General features: G+C 35.4%; 1 protein-coding gene across 1 annotated transcript in view; it reads right to left on the bottom strand.

The window, feature by feature from the left end:
• LOC122814356 overlaps positions 1-22705 on the bottom strand; it is a 608759-nt gene that overhangs the window by 58004 nt on the left and 528050 nt on the right. The window contains exon 11 of the mRNA XM_044086942.1: positions 7176-7338. Within this exon, the coding sequence (XP_043942877.1) occupies positions 7176-7338 (163 nt within the window). The remainder of the gene's footprint in view (positions 1-7175; positions 7339-22705) is intronic.

Raw genomic sequence — 22705 nt, 5'->3', positions numbered from 1 at the left:
GAAAACATGATTAGATTTCCTTTGACGCAAGCCTCTTAGCAGAGGAGACTAGCTTTGCCATTTGTCTGAAGGTCTGCAGTTTGGAGGGATGGTTTGAATTGGTTGTCTGTATACATATGGTTTGATGTGGTGACCCTAGCTAACTAGCGTTGGATGTGTTTTTGGAATATCACTAGTCAGTTGAATCTAGACAAGTGACTTTTTGAACCATAAATAGTTATTTGAATATAAACATGCTGTCCTATCATGATGGCATGACTCATCTAATACTTGGCACTGTGTTTCTTTTAGTCATACTAATTGGTAGGCAGTACAGGTGTAGTTCATTGGAATGTAAATAGAAGGTCAAAATAGCCCAAGCCAGTTTATGAGAATTGTATGGTTTATTCAGGTGGCTGAAAGGAGTTAGTTCTAGATCTGGTTTGGTTGGAAGGAAATGATCCTTTTGCAGTAGACTTGTGGTTATGTGGGAAGGTACTAGTCACTTGGCAGTAGACATATGGTTTCTTGGAATTAACCTGGTCAGTTGACAGTAGATGTGGTTTCTTGGGATGGCCCTGATAAGTTAATGTGAAGTTTATACTTTGCTGGCATATATTTATGTATGTATGTATGCATGCATGCATGTATGTATCTGTTTATTTAAATTTGTTAACTGGGGTAATGCATTGATCCCAAAGGACTAGTTTAGCCATTGCCAAGTGTGAAACATACACAAGTTTTTTTTATACTTCAGGAAACATCATATTAGGAAATATCATACCTTACAATGACTGACTGAAACATAATGAAAATATTTAGGAATACAGATATGTACAAATACAATGAACAGTAAAGACTGTTAGCTTAGATGTAGAAATACAGATACTGAGTTTAACATTTACAATTTGAGTTTTACACTATGCTGAGGTCACTTGAGCTAAATATTATCAATATAGACTCTACAGTTTTTTAACATTGAAAAAACAACTTGATCTTTAAAAGTGAGAAAATATGGACACTTCAATGTAGATCATGTCAAGGTTTTCTTAATGATGGGATATTAATAGGAAAAAGGTTGGAGGCAGTAATTAGGAGATCTTAAAGAGAGTAAGGAGGTGTTGGCTACCTTTGTAGAATAGTGATATGAGGTCCTCACTATGGTCTACTCTAGACAATCCAAGTTTGATTTATCAACCCTGACATTGTAGAAATCTGCTCAGTGAGGGGTTCATAGGTTCATAGGTAGGTACTAGGCTATCAGCCCAAGGGCCTACGTAAGCCTAGTCAACAAGGTTCCCTGGCTTACGCCACCCAAGAAAGTTATTTTCCTGTGCCACTGTCAAGCAGAGACATAGAAGTGATCCCTGGGGTGTATTTCCTATTTCCCATCCACTCATCAAGATTTTTCTTGAAGAGTGCTAATGAAGAACTTTGCTTGACATATATGGGTAGCCTGTTCCAGAGTATGGGAAGTCTCTGGGACAGGAATCTATCCCTCCAGCATGTCCTGTTTATTGTGGTGACAAGGTTTAGGTCCCTAGAGCATGTAGCTCAGAGGGATTGGGATTTCTTTAGGTGTAGCATGTCCAACAGCTCTGGGTTTGACATAGCTTTATATGTTAGGGAGAGATCACCTCAGAGTAGGCGATATGCTACAGAGTAAAGCTGGAGTTTTTGAGGCGGTCAGTGTAGGGCATTTGTTTGAGGCCAGTAATCCTCTTTGTGAGGTACTTCTGTGGCCTTTCCAGCTGCTGCAGATGTCTTGTGAGGTACATTCCAAAAGGGACGTTGTACTCTATAATGGGTCTAAAGAGGGGAACAATGACCTCTTTTTTCCTGGATGAGAACCCTTTTATGCTGAGGTGTGCCATGTAGAATGACTTCCTGACTACTGTGGCGATGTGACTATTAAAGGAGAGACTACTGTCCACCTTGGTCCCAAGGTCTCTTATCACACATTCGGTGTTAAATAGATTGCTGCCTATGTGGTAGTTCATGGGTACAGAGTTTTTACCAAAGGGGATGACACTGCACTTTTTGGCATTGAGCTTGAGGCCATGGCTCTTAACACCAGGCATCTGTCTCAGTGAGTTTGCAGTCATCTGCGAACTTCATTAGCCAGAGGCCTTCTGTGTTAGCTTGTACTTCAGAGAGGTAGATACCAAACAGGAGAGGTCCCAGGATGGAACGCTGTAGTACTCCACTTGTCACTGCTTTGAGGTCAGATTTGGAGTCTGCAACCTTTACAGTGTGGGTTCTGTCAGTGAGCCAGTTGGCAACCCATCTTGTGATGTAGGGATTTATACCTAGTTTAGTGAGTTTAGCTATAATTCCAGAATGGGGGATGGTGTCAAAAGCCTTAGCGAGGTCAAGATAGGCTGTGTGAACCACCTTACCCTCATCTACGGCTTTGGTGACTGCCTCAAAGAAGTCAATCAGGTTCAAGAGGCATGATCTGCCTTTCACAAACCCAAACTGGGTGGGATACAGAGTTTGGAAGTTACCAATGTCTTTGTTTATGAGTTCCACGTTGATACATTCCATGGCCTTGCAGACCAGGCTCATCAGGCTAATAGGTTGATAGTTCCTGGGATCAGTGGTGGCTCCCCCTGTGTGGAGTGGGATAACTGTTGCTGTGCACCATTCAGTGGGCACAAAACCTGATACGAGGGAATTATTGAACATGGTGCTTAAGTGGGGAGCCAGTTCTTGTAAAACGCAGCCTGGGATGTTGTCCGGTCCCATGGATGCTGTGTTTTTGGCTTTAGAGAATGCAGCTTTTACCTGCGTGGTTGTGATTACAGGGACTTTGCATTCTTCCTGTATAGATAAGGGGCCCTTTAGAGGGTGAGGGGGGGGTAAAGTTAGCACTGAACCTATCTGCCAGGATGTTGGCAATATCAGTTGGTTCTGTAATTTGCATGCCTTTGTGCTGTAACTCAGAGCAGATCTGGGTGTTGCCATCACGATTCTTGACATAGCTATAGATTGCTTTGTGGTTGTCCTTAGCATTAGTGGCAATTTTGTTTTCGTAGCTAGCTTTGGAGGATCTTATAAGGAATCTCAGCTTCTTACTGAGGCTGACCAAGGAGCTCCTCCACTCATGGGATTTTACTCTCTTTTGCAACAGTTTCTTCCTTCTGTTGTACAGTTTGTTTATGGCAGGGGACCACCAGATTGGCTTCCTTTTTTTGGAGGATAGTGTCTTGGTTCTGTTTGGGATAGCATGATCCATGCACTTGTGTAAGTATAGAGTGCATTTGTGTAGGATTCAGCAGTTGTAACTGTATTGTCCATCTGCATGGGTGTCATGAAGTTCACTACTTCTGTCTTAAGAAGCATGAAGTTGGCTTTGGAGAAATTTTTTACCATGGTTTCCTTAATGGGGGGTGGGGGTGGGATGTGGATATCAAGGGTGATTAGCTTATGGTCGGATTGGACTAACGAGGAGTTGACTTCAGGTGTGGAACACCAGTCACTCATGTTGGTAATGACTAGGTCTATGATATTGTTGCCCCTGGTGGGGGTGTGGATAAGTTGATCCAGGGCATTGGAGTTTATGAAGTCCAGAAAGCATTGAGCTAAGGAGTTGGTACACGAGTAGTTTTCCCAGTTAATGGTGGGGTAGTTGAAGTCACCCATTATTAAGGTGTTTGGTTGAACCCTAATATTTTCCAGTACATCAAGAAAAGACGAGTGGGAATCCTGGGGCATGGTGGGGGATCTGTAGCAAGCTACAATTTAGATTGCAGTTTTTCCCAGAGTTAGTTGCACTTGGATAAACTCGGATGCATTATGCTGAGCAACTAGCCTGGAGGTGTGGATATCCTTAATGAATATGGACACACCTCCACCTTTGGTGTTTCGGTCCAGGTTACATGGCCGAAAAGTGTGGTATGAGTTATAGCCTGGTAGTGCAGGGGTGCTCTCTGGAGCCTTGAACCAGGTTTCAGTCACTGCACAGATACCGATGTACTCCATTTTAAGGAGTGCCTCGAGTGAGTGCATTTTGAGATTTAGGCTTCTAGAATTGAGTAGCATTACCCTCAGTTTTTGCTTGCCTGTTCCTGTTATGGTGGTGGATTTATTTGAACCTTGCCTAAAAAGGCACTATAGGGGCAGCAAGAGCCTTAGCCAGTATCCAGAATCCCAGGGGCGACAGGTGCAGGCCATCTGTGGCAAAGCATCGTGGTCTGTCTACCATATCATCCCAAGCAGACAGATACTGGATCCCCTTAGAATGACACCAGAAGCTTAGCCAATTGTTGAAGTCAATCATTTTGTCCTTGTACTGCGGTATCATTCAGGGTAATGGCAGAATGCTACTCAGGGCTAGGGTCATACCTGCCTGGGCTACAAGATCAGAGGGCTCTTCCATGTCTCTTTTCATGTAGTCCAGGGAGGTATGTCTCAGGTCATTCACACCAACATGGACAACGACAGAGTCATATTTGTACTTGTTGTGGAGTGACCTGAGTGCGTGGGTTATGTGGCGGATCCTGGCACCTGACAGGCAGCTGACAGTAACTTTCTCCTTGTTTAGCCTGGTGAGTGGGACATCAGTGTGCCTTACTATAGTGTCACCTATGACTAGTGTGTTGGGTACGTTGTTTTGCCTTATTGGCTGTAGGTAGTCTGTGAAGGAGGAACCAGATCCCTTCTCCCAGGGAAGGGTTCATTGCATGGGTCCCTGGATAGGTACTTTGCTTGCAGCCCTTGGTGGACACTTAAGATGTACAGAAATATCTGCCTATAAGGGTGGATGGGACAATTGGGGATATAATCTCTCATGGAAGCAGGTGGTAAGACCCCACACTGACACTTTGCACATTCAGCCCTGAAGATGTTGTTGTTGTGAAAAAGGAAGTGTGTGTCTTAACTAAAACCCTTCTGATGGCTCTCTGGATGATGGCAATATTGCTGCTATGCTATCACCCCACAAAGAGAAATGAATAGGTGTTAGTGACCACAGGGGTGGCTTAATGGTCAGCAGGTATAAAGGAACAAAAATCCTGAATAAAGATTTAAAAAAAAATAAATGTAAATGTGTCATGCTTCAGAAGATTAGGGAGTAATGATCCAAGCATGAGGTTCTGCAAATGTTGGGCTGGTAGCCACTGGGTCTTAGGCTGCATTCAGGAAAGATAAATATATGAACCTACAAATTTTGTTAGAAGTTGCTTGCATAGTTGAAAGTCTGTTCTTGGAAGGTAAAGCTATAAGTGAGAGTCCATATTCAAACTTGACTAGAAAGATACCTGTTAGAATAGTGTACCAACCTTCTAAGGCTAGGAAGTGCGAAATGATTTTTCTAGCTCAGAAAAGTAATTGACTAACTTTGTCTTTTGTTTCTTTGATGCAGAAAATTAATGTTAGGGTTTGAAAAGCCATATTGTAAGGTATCAAAAGACTGATGGTTTTGAGAAGAACCAGAAGCGGGTCATTTATGTATCAGTTGCTGAAAACTATCATAAGTTTTTACGTAGTTCTGAGGATGATTGCTTTAGGCTTTTATGGGTTAAGGAGAAGTTCAGTGTTAAAGAGTAAAGAGGAGAGAAGCATGATATAAGATTTGAGCTGTCTTTAATGAAAGATGATGAGTAAGTGTGAATACTGAAAGTTTAGGTGGGTGTGAAAGACGTTTATTTATAATGATGGAGATGAGCAACCAGCCTAGAACTGATCCACTGAGAAATATCTGTTAAAGTAGATGTAGATCCATATGCATATGTATAAACCTTTAAGAAGCTATCCAAGGGCTTGCACTAGAGTATAAATAGTGAGCACGTATGAGGATGACTGCCATTTTGTAGGTAGCTGTTGAGATGTGAAGAGTATAAATAGTGAGCACGTATGAGGCTGACTGCCATTTTGTAGGTAGCTGTTGAGATGTGAACGTGTATGCTCTGCTTGTTATTTAGTTCGTTCATATTTAAAGATGCTGCTATCCATCCTAATGTGCTTGTATGTACTAAAGCATCTGAACGAAACCCCAAGCCGGCTTATTATTTGCAATAGTGATGAACAAGCGACAGTAGATAATCAGTAAATGACACAGTTAGCATTGCTGCTTAAGTCTGCATCTTATTGATCTTCCTGGAGACGTTTATGGTCCTCCAGGTAAAGGACTTTAGCAAGGTTTATGGATACGGTTTCTGTAAGGTTTCATTTGCGCATAATATGCAGAATATCTTTGGTGAGGGTCCAAAGGTCACTGTGCTACTTTGAAAAAAAAGTAGATATCTGGACAAGATCTCTCTCTCTGTCTCTGTCTGTCTCTCTTCCTCTCATTTTCTGATTTTTTTTTTATATAGAAAAGAGCAAAGTTGGGTATGAAAAAGTTTTTTTTCCTAGAAATTTTCTAGAACTGACAGGATTGAAAGGAATCTAAAATCTGCCATTGATTCAGAGTGTGGGACTCTTCTTAGTCCACAGTAGATGGGTGTCAGAGTCAGGTGGTCCATTGTAAGGAATTTTATTGAGGAACATGTCAATTTGATGTCATTGATTAAATCTAAAGTTGCAAGGAGTGACAAAGGAAAGGGTAACAATGTAGTTAAACAGATACAGTACAAGATAAAGAGTCAAGAACTCTCACAGCTTAGAATTCTGTACAAGGTCACAGACACCAATACCAAGTGACAAGTGGAAGAACTAAGTCATCACTCATTGGACTTTATTGTGACACACACACCTTCCAGCCTGGGACGTTTGTCATGCTGTCATTTTCCTTGAATGGTACCATTGTAGGCAGTAATCTAATGCATCATAACATTACAAAAAACAATAGATGTTGGTTTACTACACTTTCATGATTTGGAAAAAATGCTACGGTATTATATAACAATTCTTGTAAACTGTAAAAATGGAGTTGAGCTGCAAGTTCTAAGTAAGACAGGTCCTATTATTTAATGGGTGTTGGTAAAATCACCATTCACTATGATGTCATAATGAGCTGTAGGTGGGCAGGATAAAGGAAGAAAAATGGGACTTCAGGGAAGAAGATAGATGAACCAGAGTTAACTAACATGGTAATAAAGTCACAGTTTGGAGATAGCAGACTTTTTGGAAGACATGAAAAGCAGTACTACTGAAGTACTGAGAACAGGAGCCAAGACAAAATTCAACCAATATTTGGACATAAATGTGACCCATCTGTAGCTGAATATTTAAATCTTATTCTCAGTACTTACTGTTGAATGCAGTGGGCTGCTGTGATAACCCATTCAGATGCTATAAGAGACCCTCCACATATATGTTGATTATTGTACCGTAAGCTGATTTGCCATGGCCACGCCCCTGGTTCTGAATCAGTCCCTCCCACTATCCGACTGTTATAAACTGGGCGTCCACATGCTGAAAACCAGAAAATATGCAAACATCAGACTGTCAGCAAATAATCCTCAAAAATGCAAATGCATTAACATAGACATCCTTCCATTTTTTAGTCTGTTTTTAAACAATGAATATGCACATTTGTACAATAGACATAAAATAAAATTGTCATAGCAACTGTTTTTGCAGTTAGTACGAGTGAAGTAAATGAAGGTTAGTTACAAGTATATTCCACTTTCTGTAATAAAGAGCATACTCAGTATGATGAAAATGAAAATTAGTCTAAGCATACTCAAAAATAATTAGTCTAATTTTGCCCAAACTGCCAATGTAACAATTTTTTTACTTCCTTACCTTGTATACAATGTGTATGTGCAAATCATATTTATATCATTAAAGCACACTGAGCATGTTCATGTCTTTAACGCATTTACATTATATAGGGTACATTACACACACACAGTGAATTCCATAATATGTTGCAGCTGTCCTGTAACACTGAACTGGATTTGAGGGCTATTAGAGAGTGAAAGACTGAATGAATGATTAAGTGTGCAGACACATAAATTAGCATTTATTTTTTGTGCGAGTGAGATCTTAGCCTTTGTCACTGATGTAGATCAGCTGAATGTGAAAACAAATGACATATACCATGCATATTCTCATTTTGTATGCTTCACTTGTTTCTATTATAAAATTACCTTAACCCCTTTTGTGCTAAGTCATTAAGCCAATAACTAATCTTCTGCTAAGTTGCAATGCCACACAAAAGGCAATACGGATAGGAAAATCTTAGTTTTATGTCACTGCACATTGCTGCCCTCTTCAATGCCTGTATAAAATTGCCTATCCCTCATAGTATACCCCCATCAGAAGTGCCATTCCCATTGGAGTGCACAATGCTTTCTTTACTTCAGTGCTATAAAAGAAGTACCTTGCAAAGCCAAAAGTTATATTTTATTAAACTGCAGATCATTTAAGCATGGGTACTATGCAATTACTTGATTTGAAAAAGCAGTTTCCATTCTTGCATGAGTAAACTTTCAGTACAAACATTACTTATCACATATCTTATTGTGACATGTTCTTTATAACCTTTTTCTTTGGTCAGTACTGGGATTTAGCTGATTTTCATGCAGTTTCATGAAATGCAAGATGCTTTGTGCATAAAAGATACCTTAGCCCTCCTGTGCTGCAACCTTGATTTATTAAATGTTTATTTATGAATGATGTTTGATAAATTATCAAAACTTTATTTCATTTTTAGGCAGAGTTTAGTATTCATGTTTTATACATATCAGTGCATCTAATAAAAGTGAGAAAAACATTTAGATAAGCTGCATTTGTTTTTTACACAGGGCATGTGTAAATTTATTAGCAAAGATGCATTTACAAGCAGATGAAGTGTTAGCTCAAACAGAACATAAGAGAAGGAGAACAGTAAAACATTCACAGGGGAATGAACTCAGTTACAATGAAAAGACCTTTTAATTGTATTTAATTTCTTGCATATTTTTGTTGAGCTTGGTAATAATCAAGGATATCTTTGCAACAGAGTCTGAGTGGCACATACCTAGAATAAGATTATGAGATGAAGTCAGAGATAAGGGGGGGGGGGGTATTTGACTAAAAAAGCATAGAAAACTACATGATCTATATGCACAGACTTTAATGCTATGTATTCCTCTGAGTCAGGATGGGGCAAAACATGTTCTTTTGCATCTTTCCAACATGAATTTACACAAAACAATAAATATGTTTTTGCAATGCAGTTTTCAAACAGTTGTACAGCAGAAAATAAGCAGAACATTCAGCAATTTATAAATACGTATGAGCAGCATACATTCAGCAAATTTCACAGTAACAATATTAATAAACCTTACATAGTGAACTAAGATAAATTATAGCTCACAACAGATAGGTAGGAGCACAGATTTAAAATAACCAAAGGACATGATGTAGCAATAATAGAGAAAGCAAAGAATATCATTTGATAAATGAAAAGAAAAGACAGATGAGTTAATATAAGATTAAGTGAATTAACCCCAGTAAGGCAAGCAGCCTATTTCTAACTATACTTAAGCAAAGATTACACCATGCTTCTTTAAAGTTCTGAATAGAACATTTAATTTACAGCAAACAAAGCAGTACCACTTATTCAAAATATGTGTGCATCTCTTACCACAACTCCCATGACAGAATAAGTTCTTTTTGTTTGTTTACAAATTTTTTTACTGATTTAACATGCATTATATACACAGAAAGGAAAAAATTCAATATCACATACTGTTATACAGTATCAGAAATATATTAAACCATCAGACTAATCAAATGTAGTTAACAAATCAAGTATCTTGGGATTTCAATTGCAACATTTCAAGGTTATGCTAGCATCTAAATGTCTTAATTTGATTTACAAACCTTATTTTAATTACTTCTTTTTCATTTTACTTAACATTGTTGTTAAATTTAGAAAGTATTTGAATGTAGGAACTCAGTTTGTTTTCCAATTTCTTGTAATACTTTTTCTAGCTACTGCAAGGAGACTCCAAACCAATTTTGTTGTTTAGCTTTAACAGATAAAGGAAGTGGAAGATTCACTAATATTGTTGATCTAGTTAAAGAACAATTATCAGACAAAAATCTTTTAAAAATTACTTCTCTCTTCCCAATAAACATTTAATTTCTCAAAATCCATAAATGTATGTGTTCAATCAGCTTTTACATCCTTACTCCATCTCCAGCAAACTGAAGAAGTCACTTTACTAAATTTGGAAATTTTGTAAGGAGTAACAAATACTCAATGCATATATTTCCACATAAAAAAAAAACTTTCTAGTATAGACCTGAAGATGTTTGACTAATTGACTTAAGTAACATAAATGTATTCCTATTATCAATTAAGACACCTAATTTATTTATTCATTTATGTTTGTTAACCAGGTATTGTCTGATTGGGTCAGTAGCCCATTTTCAGTGGAGACCCAGGGAGAAAAGCTCCAGACAAATTAACAAACTTTAAACAATATTATAAGCAGAACAAGTACTAAGAACATAGTAGTTAATATAGCCCAATAAAGCAGGACATTAGTTAAATGTAACATTACATTAATACAATATTCATAACAGAAATAGTTCTAGTTACATGTTATAGCAACTTACACCAGTATGCATGAGTTTATGAGAACTCCACAAGGAAACAGCTGTAGTTGTTTGAGGTGAAAGATAGTATGGAGTTGAGATTATCCAGGTGAAGTACAGGGGCAGAGCCATCTGCTGGTAAGATATTATATTGCTATCTAAAAAGAAATCAAAAACTTTGATCAAATATATTATTATTTATGATTTTCTTATATAGCTTGGACAGATTTCTTTTGCCTCCAGTACTGTCAACCATATACTGATATAATAGTGACACATTGTTTTGCTCCTTTTCTCTCATATTATCTGTAAATTCATTCTTTTTAACAGATATAATAAGTTGGTTATAGATTCATCCAACTTATAATCTTTCATTAAACACTCTAATAACTTAGCTTTCCCTTTTCTAACCAATCAAACCATAATGCTAACCCCTTTTTAATATATTAATTTTAACAATGTTTTTAGTTTCAACAAATCTATGGGTGTATTTTATAGAAAACAAAAGAATTTCCATTTTAAAATCAATGGGATTTTATAAACGTATTTCTTAACTGTTTTTAGGGCTGATTTCATATATAAAGAATCTAAGTACTGAAATGTATTTCCTTCTTACGTATGTTTATTAACCAAAAGAAGAGATTGTTATATATTTCTTATTTATCATATTTAATAAACCTATATGACTTTAATATCTCTTCTTCAGTGATTTTCCATTGACTTGTATAAGTTGAATGTATCTAAAGTATAATAGAGTAAAATTTGCAGCAATTGAATAAGATTATATATCAGGAAAGCTAATACCACATACTCCCAAAATCTAATATGTTTTTATATGCAATCTTCAGTTTTTTAGGATACTATAAGAATGAAGTTAATATTTTTTCCATTTTCTTTAATAGTTTTTTATAAGGTATTATCTTAGATAATATAATTAATTTAATAAGAACTAACCTATCTTCAAAAGTAAAAACAAAAAAACACTCACTCCATTTTTAATAAGGGGTAACACTTTGGTTATTGTTTCAAAATTATGATTAATAATCACTCACATCTTGATAAATTTTTATCCATAAATATTTTTAATCTTGCCCTTCCCAATTATATTGACATTCACCTTTTAACTTACTACCTAGTAGATGAATCCTCACTATGGTTTCAGTTTTATTATTATTAAATTTTAATAATGATATTTCTGAAAGTTTCAAATTTTCCCATCTATTTCTTCAGGTGAGTTGTTTATAACTCCCACAGTTAATAAAATATAATCTGCAAAAAGATGTATTTTAGACTGACAATCTTTATTAATTGAAAAGCCATCAATTTTATCATTGCTTCTTATACTATTAGCTAAGGATTCATAGGTTCATAGGTTCATATGTAGATACTAGGCTATCTGCCCTAGGGCATTTATAAGCCTAGCCAGAGTGCATTTGGCTTCCGCCTCCCTATTAGATTAGCCTACTGTGCCTCTGTAAAGTAGGTCACAGAAGGTACCCTTTTAAGATTAGTTTACTGTGCCTCTGTCTAGCAGGGACACAGGAGAGATCCCAGGGGTGAATTTGCGATTTCCCATCCACGCGTCCAAATTTATAGGTAAAATAGGTTCATAGGTTAGTACTAAGCTAACTGCCCTTGTGAGCCATTTTAAGCCTAGCCAATTATCCCTTGTGAGATTCAAACCCTGCACTTTGTGTTTGTAAGGCAAACACCTTAACCATTAGGCCACCCTCCCAACTAATGCAAACAATAGAGGAGATAAGGGGCATCCTTGCTTTTTACCTTTGTTTAAAATAAACCCCTGAGAATTGTAAGATCCAATTTTAATATATGCTTTAGAATCTCTCTACAAATTTCTTAATATTCCAACAACATTGTTCTGGGAATGCAAATGCTTCCAAAGTTTTAAATAAATAGTTCCAATCTACAAAATTAAAAGATCTTTCAATATCTAAACTAACAAGATCCAATTTTTTTGTTCAAGCCAACTGCTAGATTGAAGATTATTACCCCTTTGATATTGTCATAAGTTAATATATTAACTATAACTTCTGTTTGATCCTTATTAATTAATTTATCTAATATATCTCTTAATCTTTTGGCAAAAATTGAAGTAAATATTGTATAGTCTACATTTAATAATGAAATAGGTCTACATGACAAAACTAACTTTTTATCCTTTCCTTGTTTAAGTATAGGTGAAATTATAGAAAATTTCCATGAGGGAGGAATTATTTTATCACTCTGGATTATCCTGAAAACTTCCACTCAGTAATTCTAAAATATTTAACAGAAGCAAGTTATATAATTCCAAAATTAAACCATCTAATACTGGAGATTTGCCATTTTTACCTTTTTAAAAAACATCTTTAAATTCAGTTTAGGTAATAGGTTTACTTAACAGTGATATTTTCTAATACTTAAGTTTATTAGTAATAGACTTCTTTAAATACTTATCAATTTTGCAATCATCAAAATTGATATTTTTATTTTTATTATGATCCTTATAGATTTTTTAAAGATATTAAATGTTTCCTCTACACCAAAAATAAGCTTGTTACTTTGGGGATTTCTAATATTAATACTCTCTGCTTTTTTGCATAACATCTTACTTCTATTAGCTAATCTGTGGAGATTCTTTGGAGTCATTGCATAAGAATTGTTTGAGAATTGTTTCAATAGGCAAAAAGTAATGCAGTCAGAAAATAAAAGAGTCTTGTTTTTAAGATTTTTAACTTTGGAAGTAGCTTTCCATGAAATCAGCGAACTCTGTATCTTGAGGAATGAAGCATTCTAGTTAATTTCTTCAGTGTTGTTGAGAATTTTATTTTATTAGCAAATGCAGATGCCTCTTCCAGTGTGTCAAATATTTTGATTCCTTCAGGAAGAAAGATTTTTATCTTTGCAAGAAACAATAAAGTAGCTTTAATATTATTCTTTTTAAGTTCTTTAATCAGTGTTAATCAAGTTTTCCTTTTATTCATTATTTTACTGGAATAGTGATTATCAAATCTGATTAGATGCTCATCTGTTTTAATAGGTGAGTTAGACCACACTGCTTTTAATACTTGATATTATTCCATGCTGTACATACATTTAACTATTATTGAATATGGATGTGACCTTTCCGTTTTGAAGGTGTTATTAAAGATATATGAGCCCTTTTTATCCCAAAAGATAAAGTTTTAGGTAAGGTCAAGGTTTTATGCAACTAGGTTGTTAAAAAGGTTATTATGTTGTCTGCCTTATATTTCAGGCATGCCATATATTCTGCTATTGTTTCATCTCAGTCTATTTTCTAAACCATCAACTTTATCTATAAACCATTTTGTCAAGAATTCAGTTTGAGACTCACCTTCAGTTATTCTCCCTTTGGGGTCATTTTAAGCTTCTTCTATGCTAATAAATTGTATACCTTGCTGTTTCATATGAATTTCTAAATGATCCATCTTCTTTCTTTAGTCTTCCTTAAAACTTTCTGTTTTAGTATTGAGTTTGCCCATTTTTATCAATACATCCTACATGCTAGATATTAATGATTGAATATCTTTTTAACAGAAGAAGCCCAAGTACCATTTTTTGAGTGGTTCATGTCATAATCTCTTCTTTCTTAACCAAGCAGATGAATTTTTGACAGGAAAATTACAGCTTTTGAAGAACTTCAAACTATAATTACATTTCTCTTCCTGTCACTGAATATAAACAGTTATCAAGCATCTCCAAATGTTTTCTGTCAGAAAAAAAAGTTTTTAGTCACAGTGCTTTCACCATTTGCTGCTCTCCGTTAGCCATCTTGGCAACACCCCTAGCACAGTAAGTTCTATTTGATAACCACTGTTAACAGAAGGATGTACATGAGCCCCACATCCAATCAACATTCTGCTAAGACTTTTACAGAAGGCATTCTATAATGCAGATGAAGTCTTTGTGATTAGACTATGTTCTGCTATTGTGAACACAAATACTGTAGTAAATCTGTCTAATTAAGAACCAATCAAAATGCTCCAATGCAACTAAAGGAAAATGCCCAAGACTGAAGCTTCACAGCTAAAAATAGGTAAACCACTGAATCTATGATGTTACAATGTTTTTAAAATGACCAGAGATTCTGGTAACTGTCAGTCTAACTTCCTTAATGTAAGAAAGTATGGATCTGTTTTTATTCTTGTCAGTACAAATGACCTCATTCACAAGGACTCTTTGAATATTAGTAGAGAACTTATAGCCCCATTAGATAGCATAGCTTCTACAGGTGTTAGGACATATTTTTCACAAATTACGTATATATTAAGGAGGGTCATGTCACCAAGAATGAAAATATATTTTGGGTAAATACCTACATGAAAAAATGTCCTGTTTTGAGAAATGGAAATGGGAAGATTATCCAAATCTAATGTTGAGCACATGTGTGTTCAGACAGGATGGTGTGCACTTGTCAAGATCAGGGAAGAACATTTTTGCAGAAGATATTTTGCAGTATTTGGCAAACAGAAGTCAGGATTTTTGCCAGGCTAAACATTTAACAGTTCATAGAGTGCAGCATTTGATGCATCTCTGATGTTTATTAATGCAAGGAGCATTAATAATAAAGTTTTTATTGGAAAATTTGCAATGTTTCCACAAGATTGATGTTGCTATTGTTTATGAAATATAGTTAATGAACAATGACTGGAAACCAGTTCTGTCAGGGTATAAATGTTTTACTGTAACAGACTTTAAAAACAAGTAATCTCCGTGGTATCCCCAAAGTCTCAAAACAACCATGTTTATCCAGAATATTTCGGGTGGGTGACTGTAACGCTAAAAAAGTAATTTACAGGGCACAGTGCAATGAATGTGATGCATTCTATGTGGGCAAGACTGTAAATAAACTCAAGCAAAGGATTTCATGTCATCTGTCAGAAATCCGCTCTGGATGTAAAAATAATGCACTAGCCAAACACCTTTCTCTTCATAAAAGACACACAGGTTTTAAGTTCCAGATCCTGGATCGCATAGACATGGGTGATCTTGAAGGAGACATCCCGAATATTCTGGAGAAACATGAACTCATGTGGCAATTAAAGCTGAACTCTTTTAGAAAGCCTGGACTAAACTACTACTGTTCAATTAAAAGTGCACTGGAACTTAGAAAATTGCCACATTGTTTACATGACTAATTGTATTTTATTTTATTTTTTTCTACAAATTGATTTTAAATACCATTTTAAATCAGTTGAAATTTAAGTGTATATTTTGTTTCCATCATATATATATATATATATATATATATATATATATATATATATATATATATATATATATATATTTTTTTTTTTCTGGTTCTCTTTTTTCTACTTTATTCAAAATGATGGTAACAACAATACTAACTAATTATACAATTATATAGGTTTTTAGGGTTCTTGTACACAGACCTGAAGAAGTCTAGAAGGACAAAAGCGATCTTTGTTAACAATAGGTTATGAAAATAGAAACTGATTTTTACATGCAAAATGTATATGTATATATTTATATATAATTTTTGATCGCAAAATGAACTAAGATTGATATATTTCCAGCCATGTAGTATATTGCTTTGTATAAAATCACAGACTTAATAATCTACTTAATAATTTGGTTAAGTAAGATGTACCATTAAAGTACATTAGGGCTATATATTATTATGACAGCTACTAGATAGGGCAGGACCAGCTCGAATGTCACACTGATGGGGGAAGGGATGTGAATTTAACATGTGTACCAATAACACTTTGTTTTACAGCACAATAAACCATTCCCATGCCTGATAAAAAGTATATATATATTTAGAAAGCTTGTGAGGAAATTATTACTCTATTTTTCTTTTACTTGGATCGCTTGTCTGTGTACTTAATAAAGGATTTTCGACTGGAAACAGACTGCCTGCCTTGCTTGGATTACTTTCAAATACTTAGTAATGCTGTAGAATTATATATTTTCTATTATTACTTTTTGACTTGACGAGTTTACGTTCCCTACTTCTACTACTATTGTCTGATCTGATTAATATACAGTGATTAACTGGAAATATATGGACTGAAAATCTTCCACACAGAGAGGTTTCTTACACTGTACTGTAACAGACTTTCTAACAAAAATCAGGTGGAGGTGTTATGAAAGGGTTTAAAGATAGTTATGAAACCTGTGATTATTATATGTTCACTGATAACACCAATGCAATAGATTGTGTAACTGTGACAATGAAGACAACCCTGGAGCATATAACAATTGATGGAATGTATAGACCACCAAAGTCAAGTTCTGATGGTCTAGAAGAATTCATACATTTCTTGCATGAAACACAAGAAGGAAGAATAATAATGATTGAGGACATAAATTTACCAGAAACAGAATAGAATAATATTGATTCAACAAGATTATTAAGGAAAGTATTCACAACATATACTCAGGAACAACAATTGATAATGGAACGTACTACACATTGTTTGTGTTCCTAAAGTAATTGCTCTTACTTCACATCAAGTATTAGCACCATTGATGTGCAGAAATCTTGGGGTTATTAAGGTTAATTTGGTCCTAGATAATTCTGGATAATTCTGCCAAACTGAAATCTAAAACATTGTACATAAGATTAATAGCAGTTATATGAAAGTAAAACATTCACTATGTAAAACTAATTGGAGTGGTGGGTTCAGTGGAAAAACTGCAGAAGGAATGTGAAAAGTTTAGAGAAATTGTTTGAGTGCAAAAAATAAAAAAATGTTTAATTAACTTCAGTATATAGGCAGACAATACCAGGAGAATATACTTCCATAAGAAGAAAATAATTAAGGTGAGAGACAAAAAATATAAAAAATGAAAAAGAGGTCGAACTACAACTTTGAAAACTGAAATAAACAAGCTGGACAAACAAATTAACCATACTTAGAGACAAGATCAAGTAAAATATGAAGAAAATTTATATAAAGATATTGAGCATAATAGGAAACCATTTTATAGATACATAAGATGTGGAAGTAGTAAAGATATACAAATTGATAAGCTATGTTTAGATTTTAAAATTTATTCTCAGACACAACAATTTATAGATATATTTACAAAATCTTATGTAAAACAGGTTGACTCCACAAAGGGGGTGATAAGTTGTTTTAGTGATATCCATGTAACATTAGATACTGAAATCAAATTAGATTATATTGAAAAAGAACTGCACAAACTGGATGTCAACAAAGCACAGGAAGGAGACAGAATTAGTAATAATGACTGAGAATACTTCAGATAGAACTTACAGTACCATTATATCTATTATTTACTAGGTTGTATAAATATGGGGAGATTCCTCAAGACTGAAGACATGCAGTTATTAAATGTGTCTCTAAGGGAAAGGGGAATAGGACAAACCCAGAGTCATACAGACCCTTAAGTCTACTTTCATATTGTGGAACAATAATTTAAAATGTTGTATTGGCTAAGTTATTGTCAGAACTGGAATGGTTGGGGCTAGAGACCATATATCAACATGCATATGTTGAAAATAGATTTATTACCACCTGTAACATGATGTTCTATAACAATATAATAACAGCTATGAAAAAGAATTTGTGCTGTTATATATATATCATTAACTTCAGCATTTGGCAGGGTCATACACAAAACTCTGATCAATAAATTAGAATAACTAGGTATCGACATACTCTTGATAAGAAGGATAGATGCATGGCTTACAAACAGATATGGCAAGTATCATACAGCAATTGAACAAGTGAAATTCTTGGTTACAGTCAGGGTGTCCCACAGGGCTCTGTCCTAGGCCCATACTTGTTTAGATTGTATCTTTCAGATCTATATTTTTCATCTGAGGTATTCTACAGTTTGTATGCAGATGACCTGAGACTTGATAAACTTATTAAGTGTGTTACAGATAAGACATGTCTTCAAAAGAACTTGACTAAATTGGTCATTTGGGCATAGGAAAATAATATGATGATAAACGCATAAAAATAAGCATATAAAATTTGGGAGACATACATTGAAAGGTGAATATTTAATACAGCACATAGTAATTAAAACTGTAGATTCATTTAAGGACCTGGGCATATGGTTAGATCCAGCTTTGAGTTTTTCTAATTACATCAGCCAATTGGTTAATGATAGTTACAGAACTATACGTTATATAAAAAAAGAATCATAAAGTCTAGGAAATCAAAAATGACGATGTCACTGTTTGTTAGTTATATTAGACCCAAACCTGAGTAAAATTGTAAAGAGTACAGTGGAAATATACCAAGTATATCCATGGATATGAAAATTTAAGTTATTAAGAAAGACTAAAATATCTGAACTTGTACAGTGTCTCATATAGATATTTAAGTGAATACCTTACTGAGTTATATAGGGCATTTAGAGACAACTACCACTGGGAATGTTTGGGGTTACCAAAAAGTAGTAGAAATCATCCAACAATCTATGTAGAAGATTCTCTAGGAATGACAAGTATGCTAAATGACTCTCTGGGAAGGTAGCTAATGCATGGAATATACTACCAAATTACATTAAGGCGAGCTAAGTTAGACATTTTTTTAAGAACAGCGTGGACTTTTATTTTAGGAGCAATTGTTTTGGTATATTGGCAAGCTACAAGGGCATTAATGCCAGTGCTGGAAATATTTGTATGTATGTATGTAACCTCAGTTTGGCAAGTTCCCTTTCACAGGATCATATTTTTTGCTAAATTGTTCAGTATAGGGCACAAAACATGAAAGAATGTGCTGGACAGGTAACAATTCATGTTGTCATGGTAACATCACAAAACAATACAGTCAGTATTGTTACTACTGGAAAAAGCTGTTTAAAGCTGTACGTATATTTTCTGTTCAGAAAAGTCATTGCTTCTCACAAAAAACAAATTAATAAAAGATACTGAAATTTTATGCCAGACCACAGAAGCATGATATGGTGTGAAAATCAAGCAGATAGATACAACTGCCTAATAGCAAATTGAAATAAACAAAAAGATGAGGAGGAAAAATGCTCTCTTTCTTCATTTCTCTGTTTTGCACACACACACACACACACACACACACACACACACACACACACACACACACGAAGACAAATATACACATGCAGGGTTTGAAATGGGAATAATATTATTCATAAAGTGTTGCATTACACAATCAAAAATTACAAAATATACTACATGCAGTGATTTTCTGCACTGCTTAAAATGTATGGTTTATCAGACTAAATGTTTTTCTTTTTTGTGTTATACTCATAAAATTTAGGATAACAACACAAGGAATTCTGTGAAGTTCCTCTTAATATCTACTTGAAACAATATGACTCTGAGTTAGTCCCTTAAACAGACAGCCCTCCTAGATTACCTACGAAATGAGATCTTTGTTCTTAGTGGTTTCCTGAATTAACAAGTGAAATTAAATGAATGAATGAATGAATAAATAAGCAAACAAACTATTGCACATAAACAATCAGTTCTTCCCTTAATAAACATTCTGAAGTCTGTTTCGTCATTTTTCATTAGCTAGGTTCCAGTTCATGGATGAAACGGGTTTCGGTTTTTGGAGGATGGTGGGGTTTCATGGTACAGTTCTTGCTTGACAAATGTCCAAGATCCATCCTACTGTCCTCTTGTTATGGTCACCTAAGACTGACATGGACTCTGCCTGCAGCCTTTTGATAGTGATGGTCCACATGTCTGCAAGCTCTGAACTCTCAAAGACACAACTATAATGATCCTTCTCAAAGGTTATGATCTGGTTCGCAGGTGTCTTTGCCATGAAGACCAGCTGAAATGTAACTTTTTTTATAATTACTGATTTATTTATTCAACTAGATGAAAGCTCCTTGTTGCTGAAACCCAGGAAGAAGAGCTATACAATTAACATATAGCAATTCTTGATTTCAGTAATTACATTCTATTACTGAATAGATAGCGGTCAAGTCACAGAGCTGATAAAATCACATTCAGTGTAGCATTAGTGTATAATTACAGTGTTCAGTTAGTAGTTACAAAGGTGAAGAATTTTAAATCTGCTAACTTAAGACTAGATCAAAGAGGCAGAGTTGTAGGTGTGATATACAATAGATATGATAAATTCCTTCGAAGCATATTGCACAGTTATAACATACCCTTTTGTTGAAAAAAATAGTAATTTAATAACACCCCCACCTCTGGATTAATGTGGGATACTTCTAATAATGTTTGGCATGTTGCATGATTTAAATGAAGTGATTATGTAGGCTGTGTAGGGTTTTCAGCATATTGGTAGAACTTTTATCACAATACAGATCAGATATTTTATATTATACACTAGGGTTATACTACATAAACGTAATGAAAACACACTCAGACTAGGCTAGTAGAAATTATACCTGACCTGGGGGGGGTTGATATGTCAACCTAGCTGTTAGCTAAGAAAGTGAAAGATTCCTTTCAGTGTTAAATGTTTGACTGATATGGTTAGTGTAAGGATGAACAGGATGTTAGAGGACTACAGGGAGTTGTTGTAAACTCACGTTTAGGGAGGCAGTTTAGTCTGTATATAGCTGTAGTGTGTGTACAGGAAAATATCCATTTTTTCACTTATTTTCAGTAAAGTCTTAAAGTGCCTGTGGTATAGAATTTACCTTGGAGTTGTTGAGCTGGCATTCCAGCTTAGCTACATGCGCAGTATGACTCAATGACAACACTCAAGAGTGGTTGTAGGATTTGAAGGAGGTCACAAAGTGCTGATTTGGACAGAAGTCATCCATGAAAAATGTATCAGCTAGGTATGGAGCTGTTAAAGGATACAGCAGGTCACTTTCAAGTGCAACAGTGTTAGAATATCTGGTGTTCCCATCCAGTTTATAACCATAAGCAATTGAAAACAGCAAGTTATACTTGTGAGGTTAGCCACAAACTCAACAATTTTATTGTAACACTATTCTAGTCTTCATAGTTGGTATAATTGTCGATTGGTGAATGCATACTTGCACACACATATAAGCATGCTCATTAGGATATACATATGCTCACACAAGCGCACACACAGCGTGTATACACGCATATACACATGCATCCATACATGAACACATACTCAAGTGCACATGCACACAAGCACACAGATACACACACACTCACACACACGCACGCACACACACAAACACACACATGCGCACACACACATACAGAAATACATACACACATATTAAGCACACACACACACACACACACACACACACACACACACACACACATACAGAAATACACGCATACATGCACACATATGCATAAACACACACATGCACACACATATGCACACACACACAAGCAGAGTGACAGACAGATGTGCACAAACACACACACACACACACACACACACACACACACACACACACACACACACACACACACGCGCGCGCAGACACACACACACACACACACACACACACACACACACACATACGCACACACGTACAAGCACACATATGCAAAACATGCAACCTGCACACAGATAGTGACCTGGAGGTTAGATCAGCCTCAAACCTTGTTGAAGTACAGTCTTAAGTATTGACCTACTGTGCTGCCAAGTTAGCTAAGCTGTAACTCAGAATGGCAATATATTCTACCATGACCCTTGTGAGCCCCAATTTCACACACTAACTGAATAATCCATGAGAATTAATGTTTGTCTACATGTAAGCAACTCACATTCATCAAATAATATTTAAATGAAGTTTATGAAATGTAAACATATCTGAACTTTTACAGAGTACTGCTCTAAACCAGAGAAATGTGTGTTGTATAGACAGGAAATGGAATATTGTAAACTTGTAGAAAGAAATTACAATGAGTTGTCATAGATTGAGATGACAGGAGGTCAGACAGGGTAAATGTAACACTTTTAAAAGGATGAAGCTGGTAGCCCCAAGCATTAGAAGCACAGTCAGACAGATCAGATAGCCGGTACATCTATTAAGTGACTTTGCTTTGTTCATTGTTTCATTTTGCACATTGCCTTCCAGCTGCATCAGAACAAGACAGAGAAACTTGACTATTCTGTCTGTGGGACAAAACAGCTAATTAAATTAAAGAAAATTCAGAGGACAAATACTTCTTTTGCCTTTGAGACTTAATGTGGGAAATGAATTTTGAGAATCATTCCTTTCCATTTAAAGGTAACTGCACACTACCGTTATAAGTATATCCAACTGTGAAAATTCTAATGATAGAAAATAACAACGCAAAGTCTTTGATCGAATATTA

Source organism: Protopterus annectens, chromosome 10.part0, assembly GCF_019279795.1.
Source record: "Protopterus annectens isolate FY-2018-M chromosome 10.part0, PAN1.0, whole genome shotgun sequence".
In the NCBI taxonomy this organism is placed as follows: domain Eukaryota; kingdom Metazoa; phylum Chordata; order Ceratodontiformes; family Protopteridae; genus Protopterus; species Protopterus annectens.
This window is presented reverse-complemented; position numbering and strand designations above follow the sequence as displayed.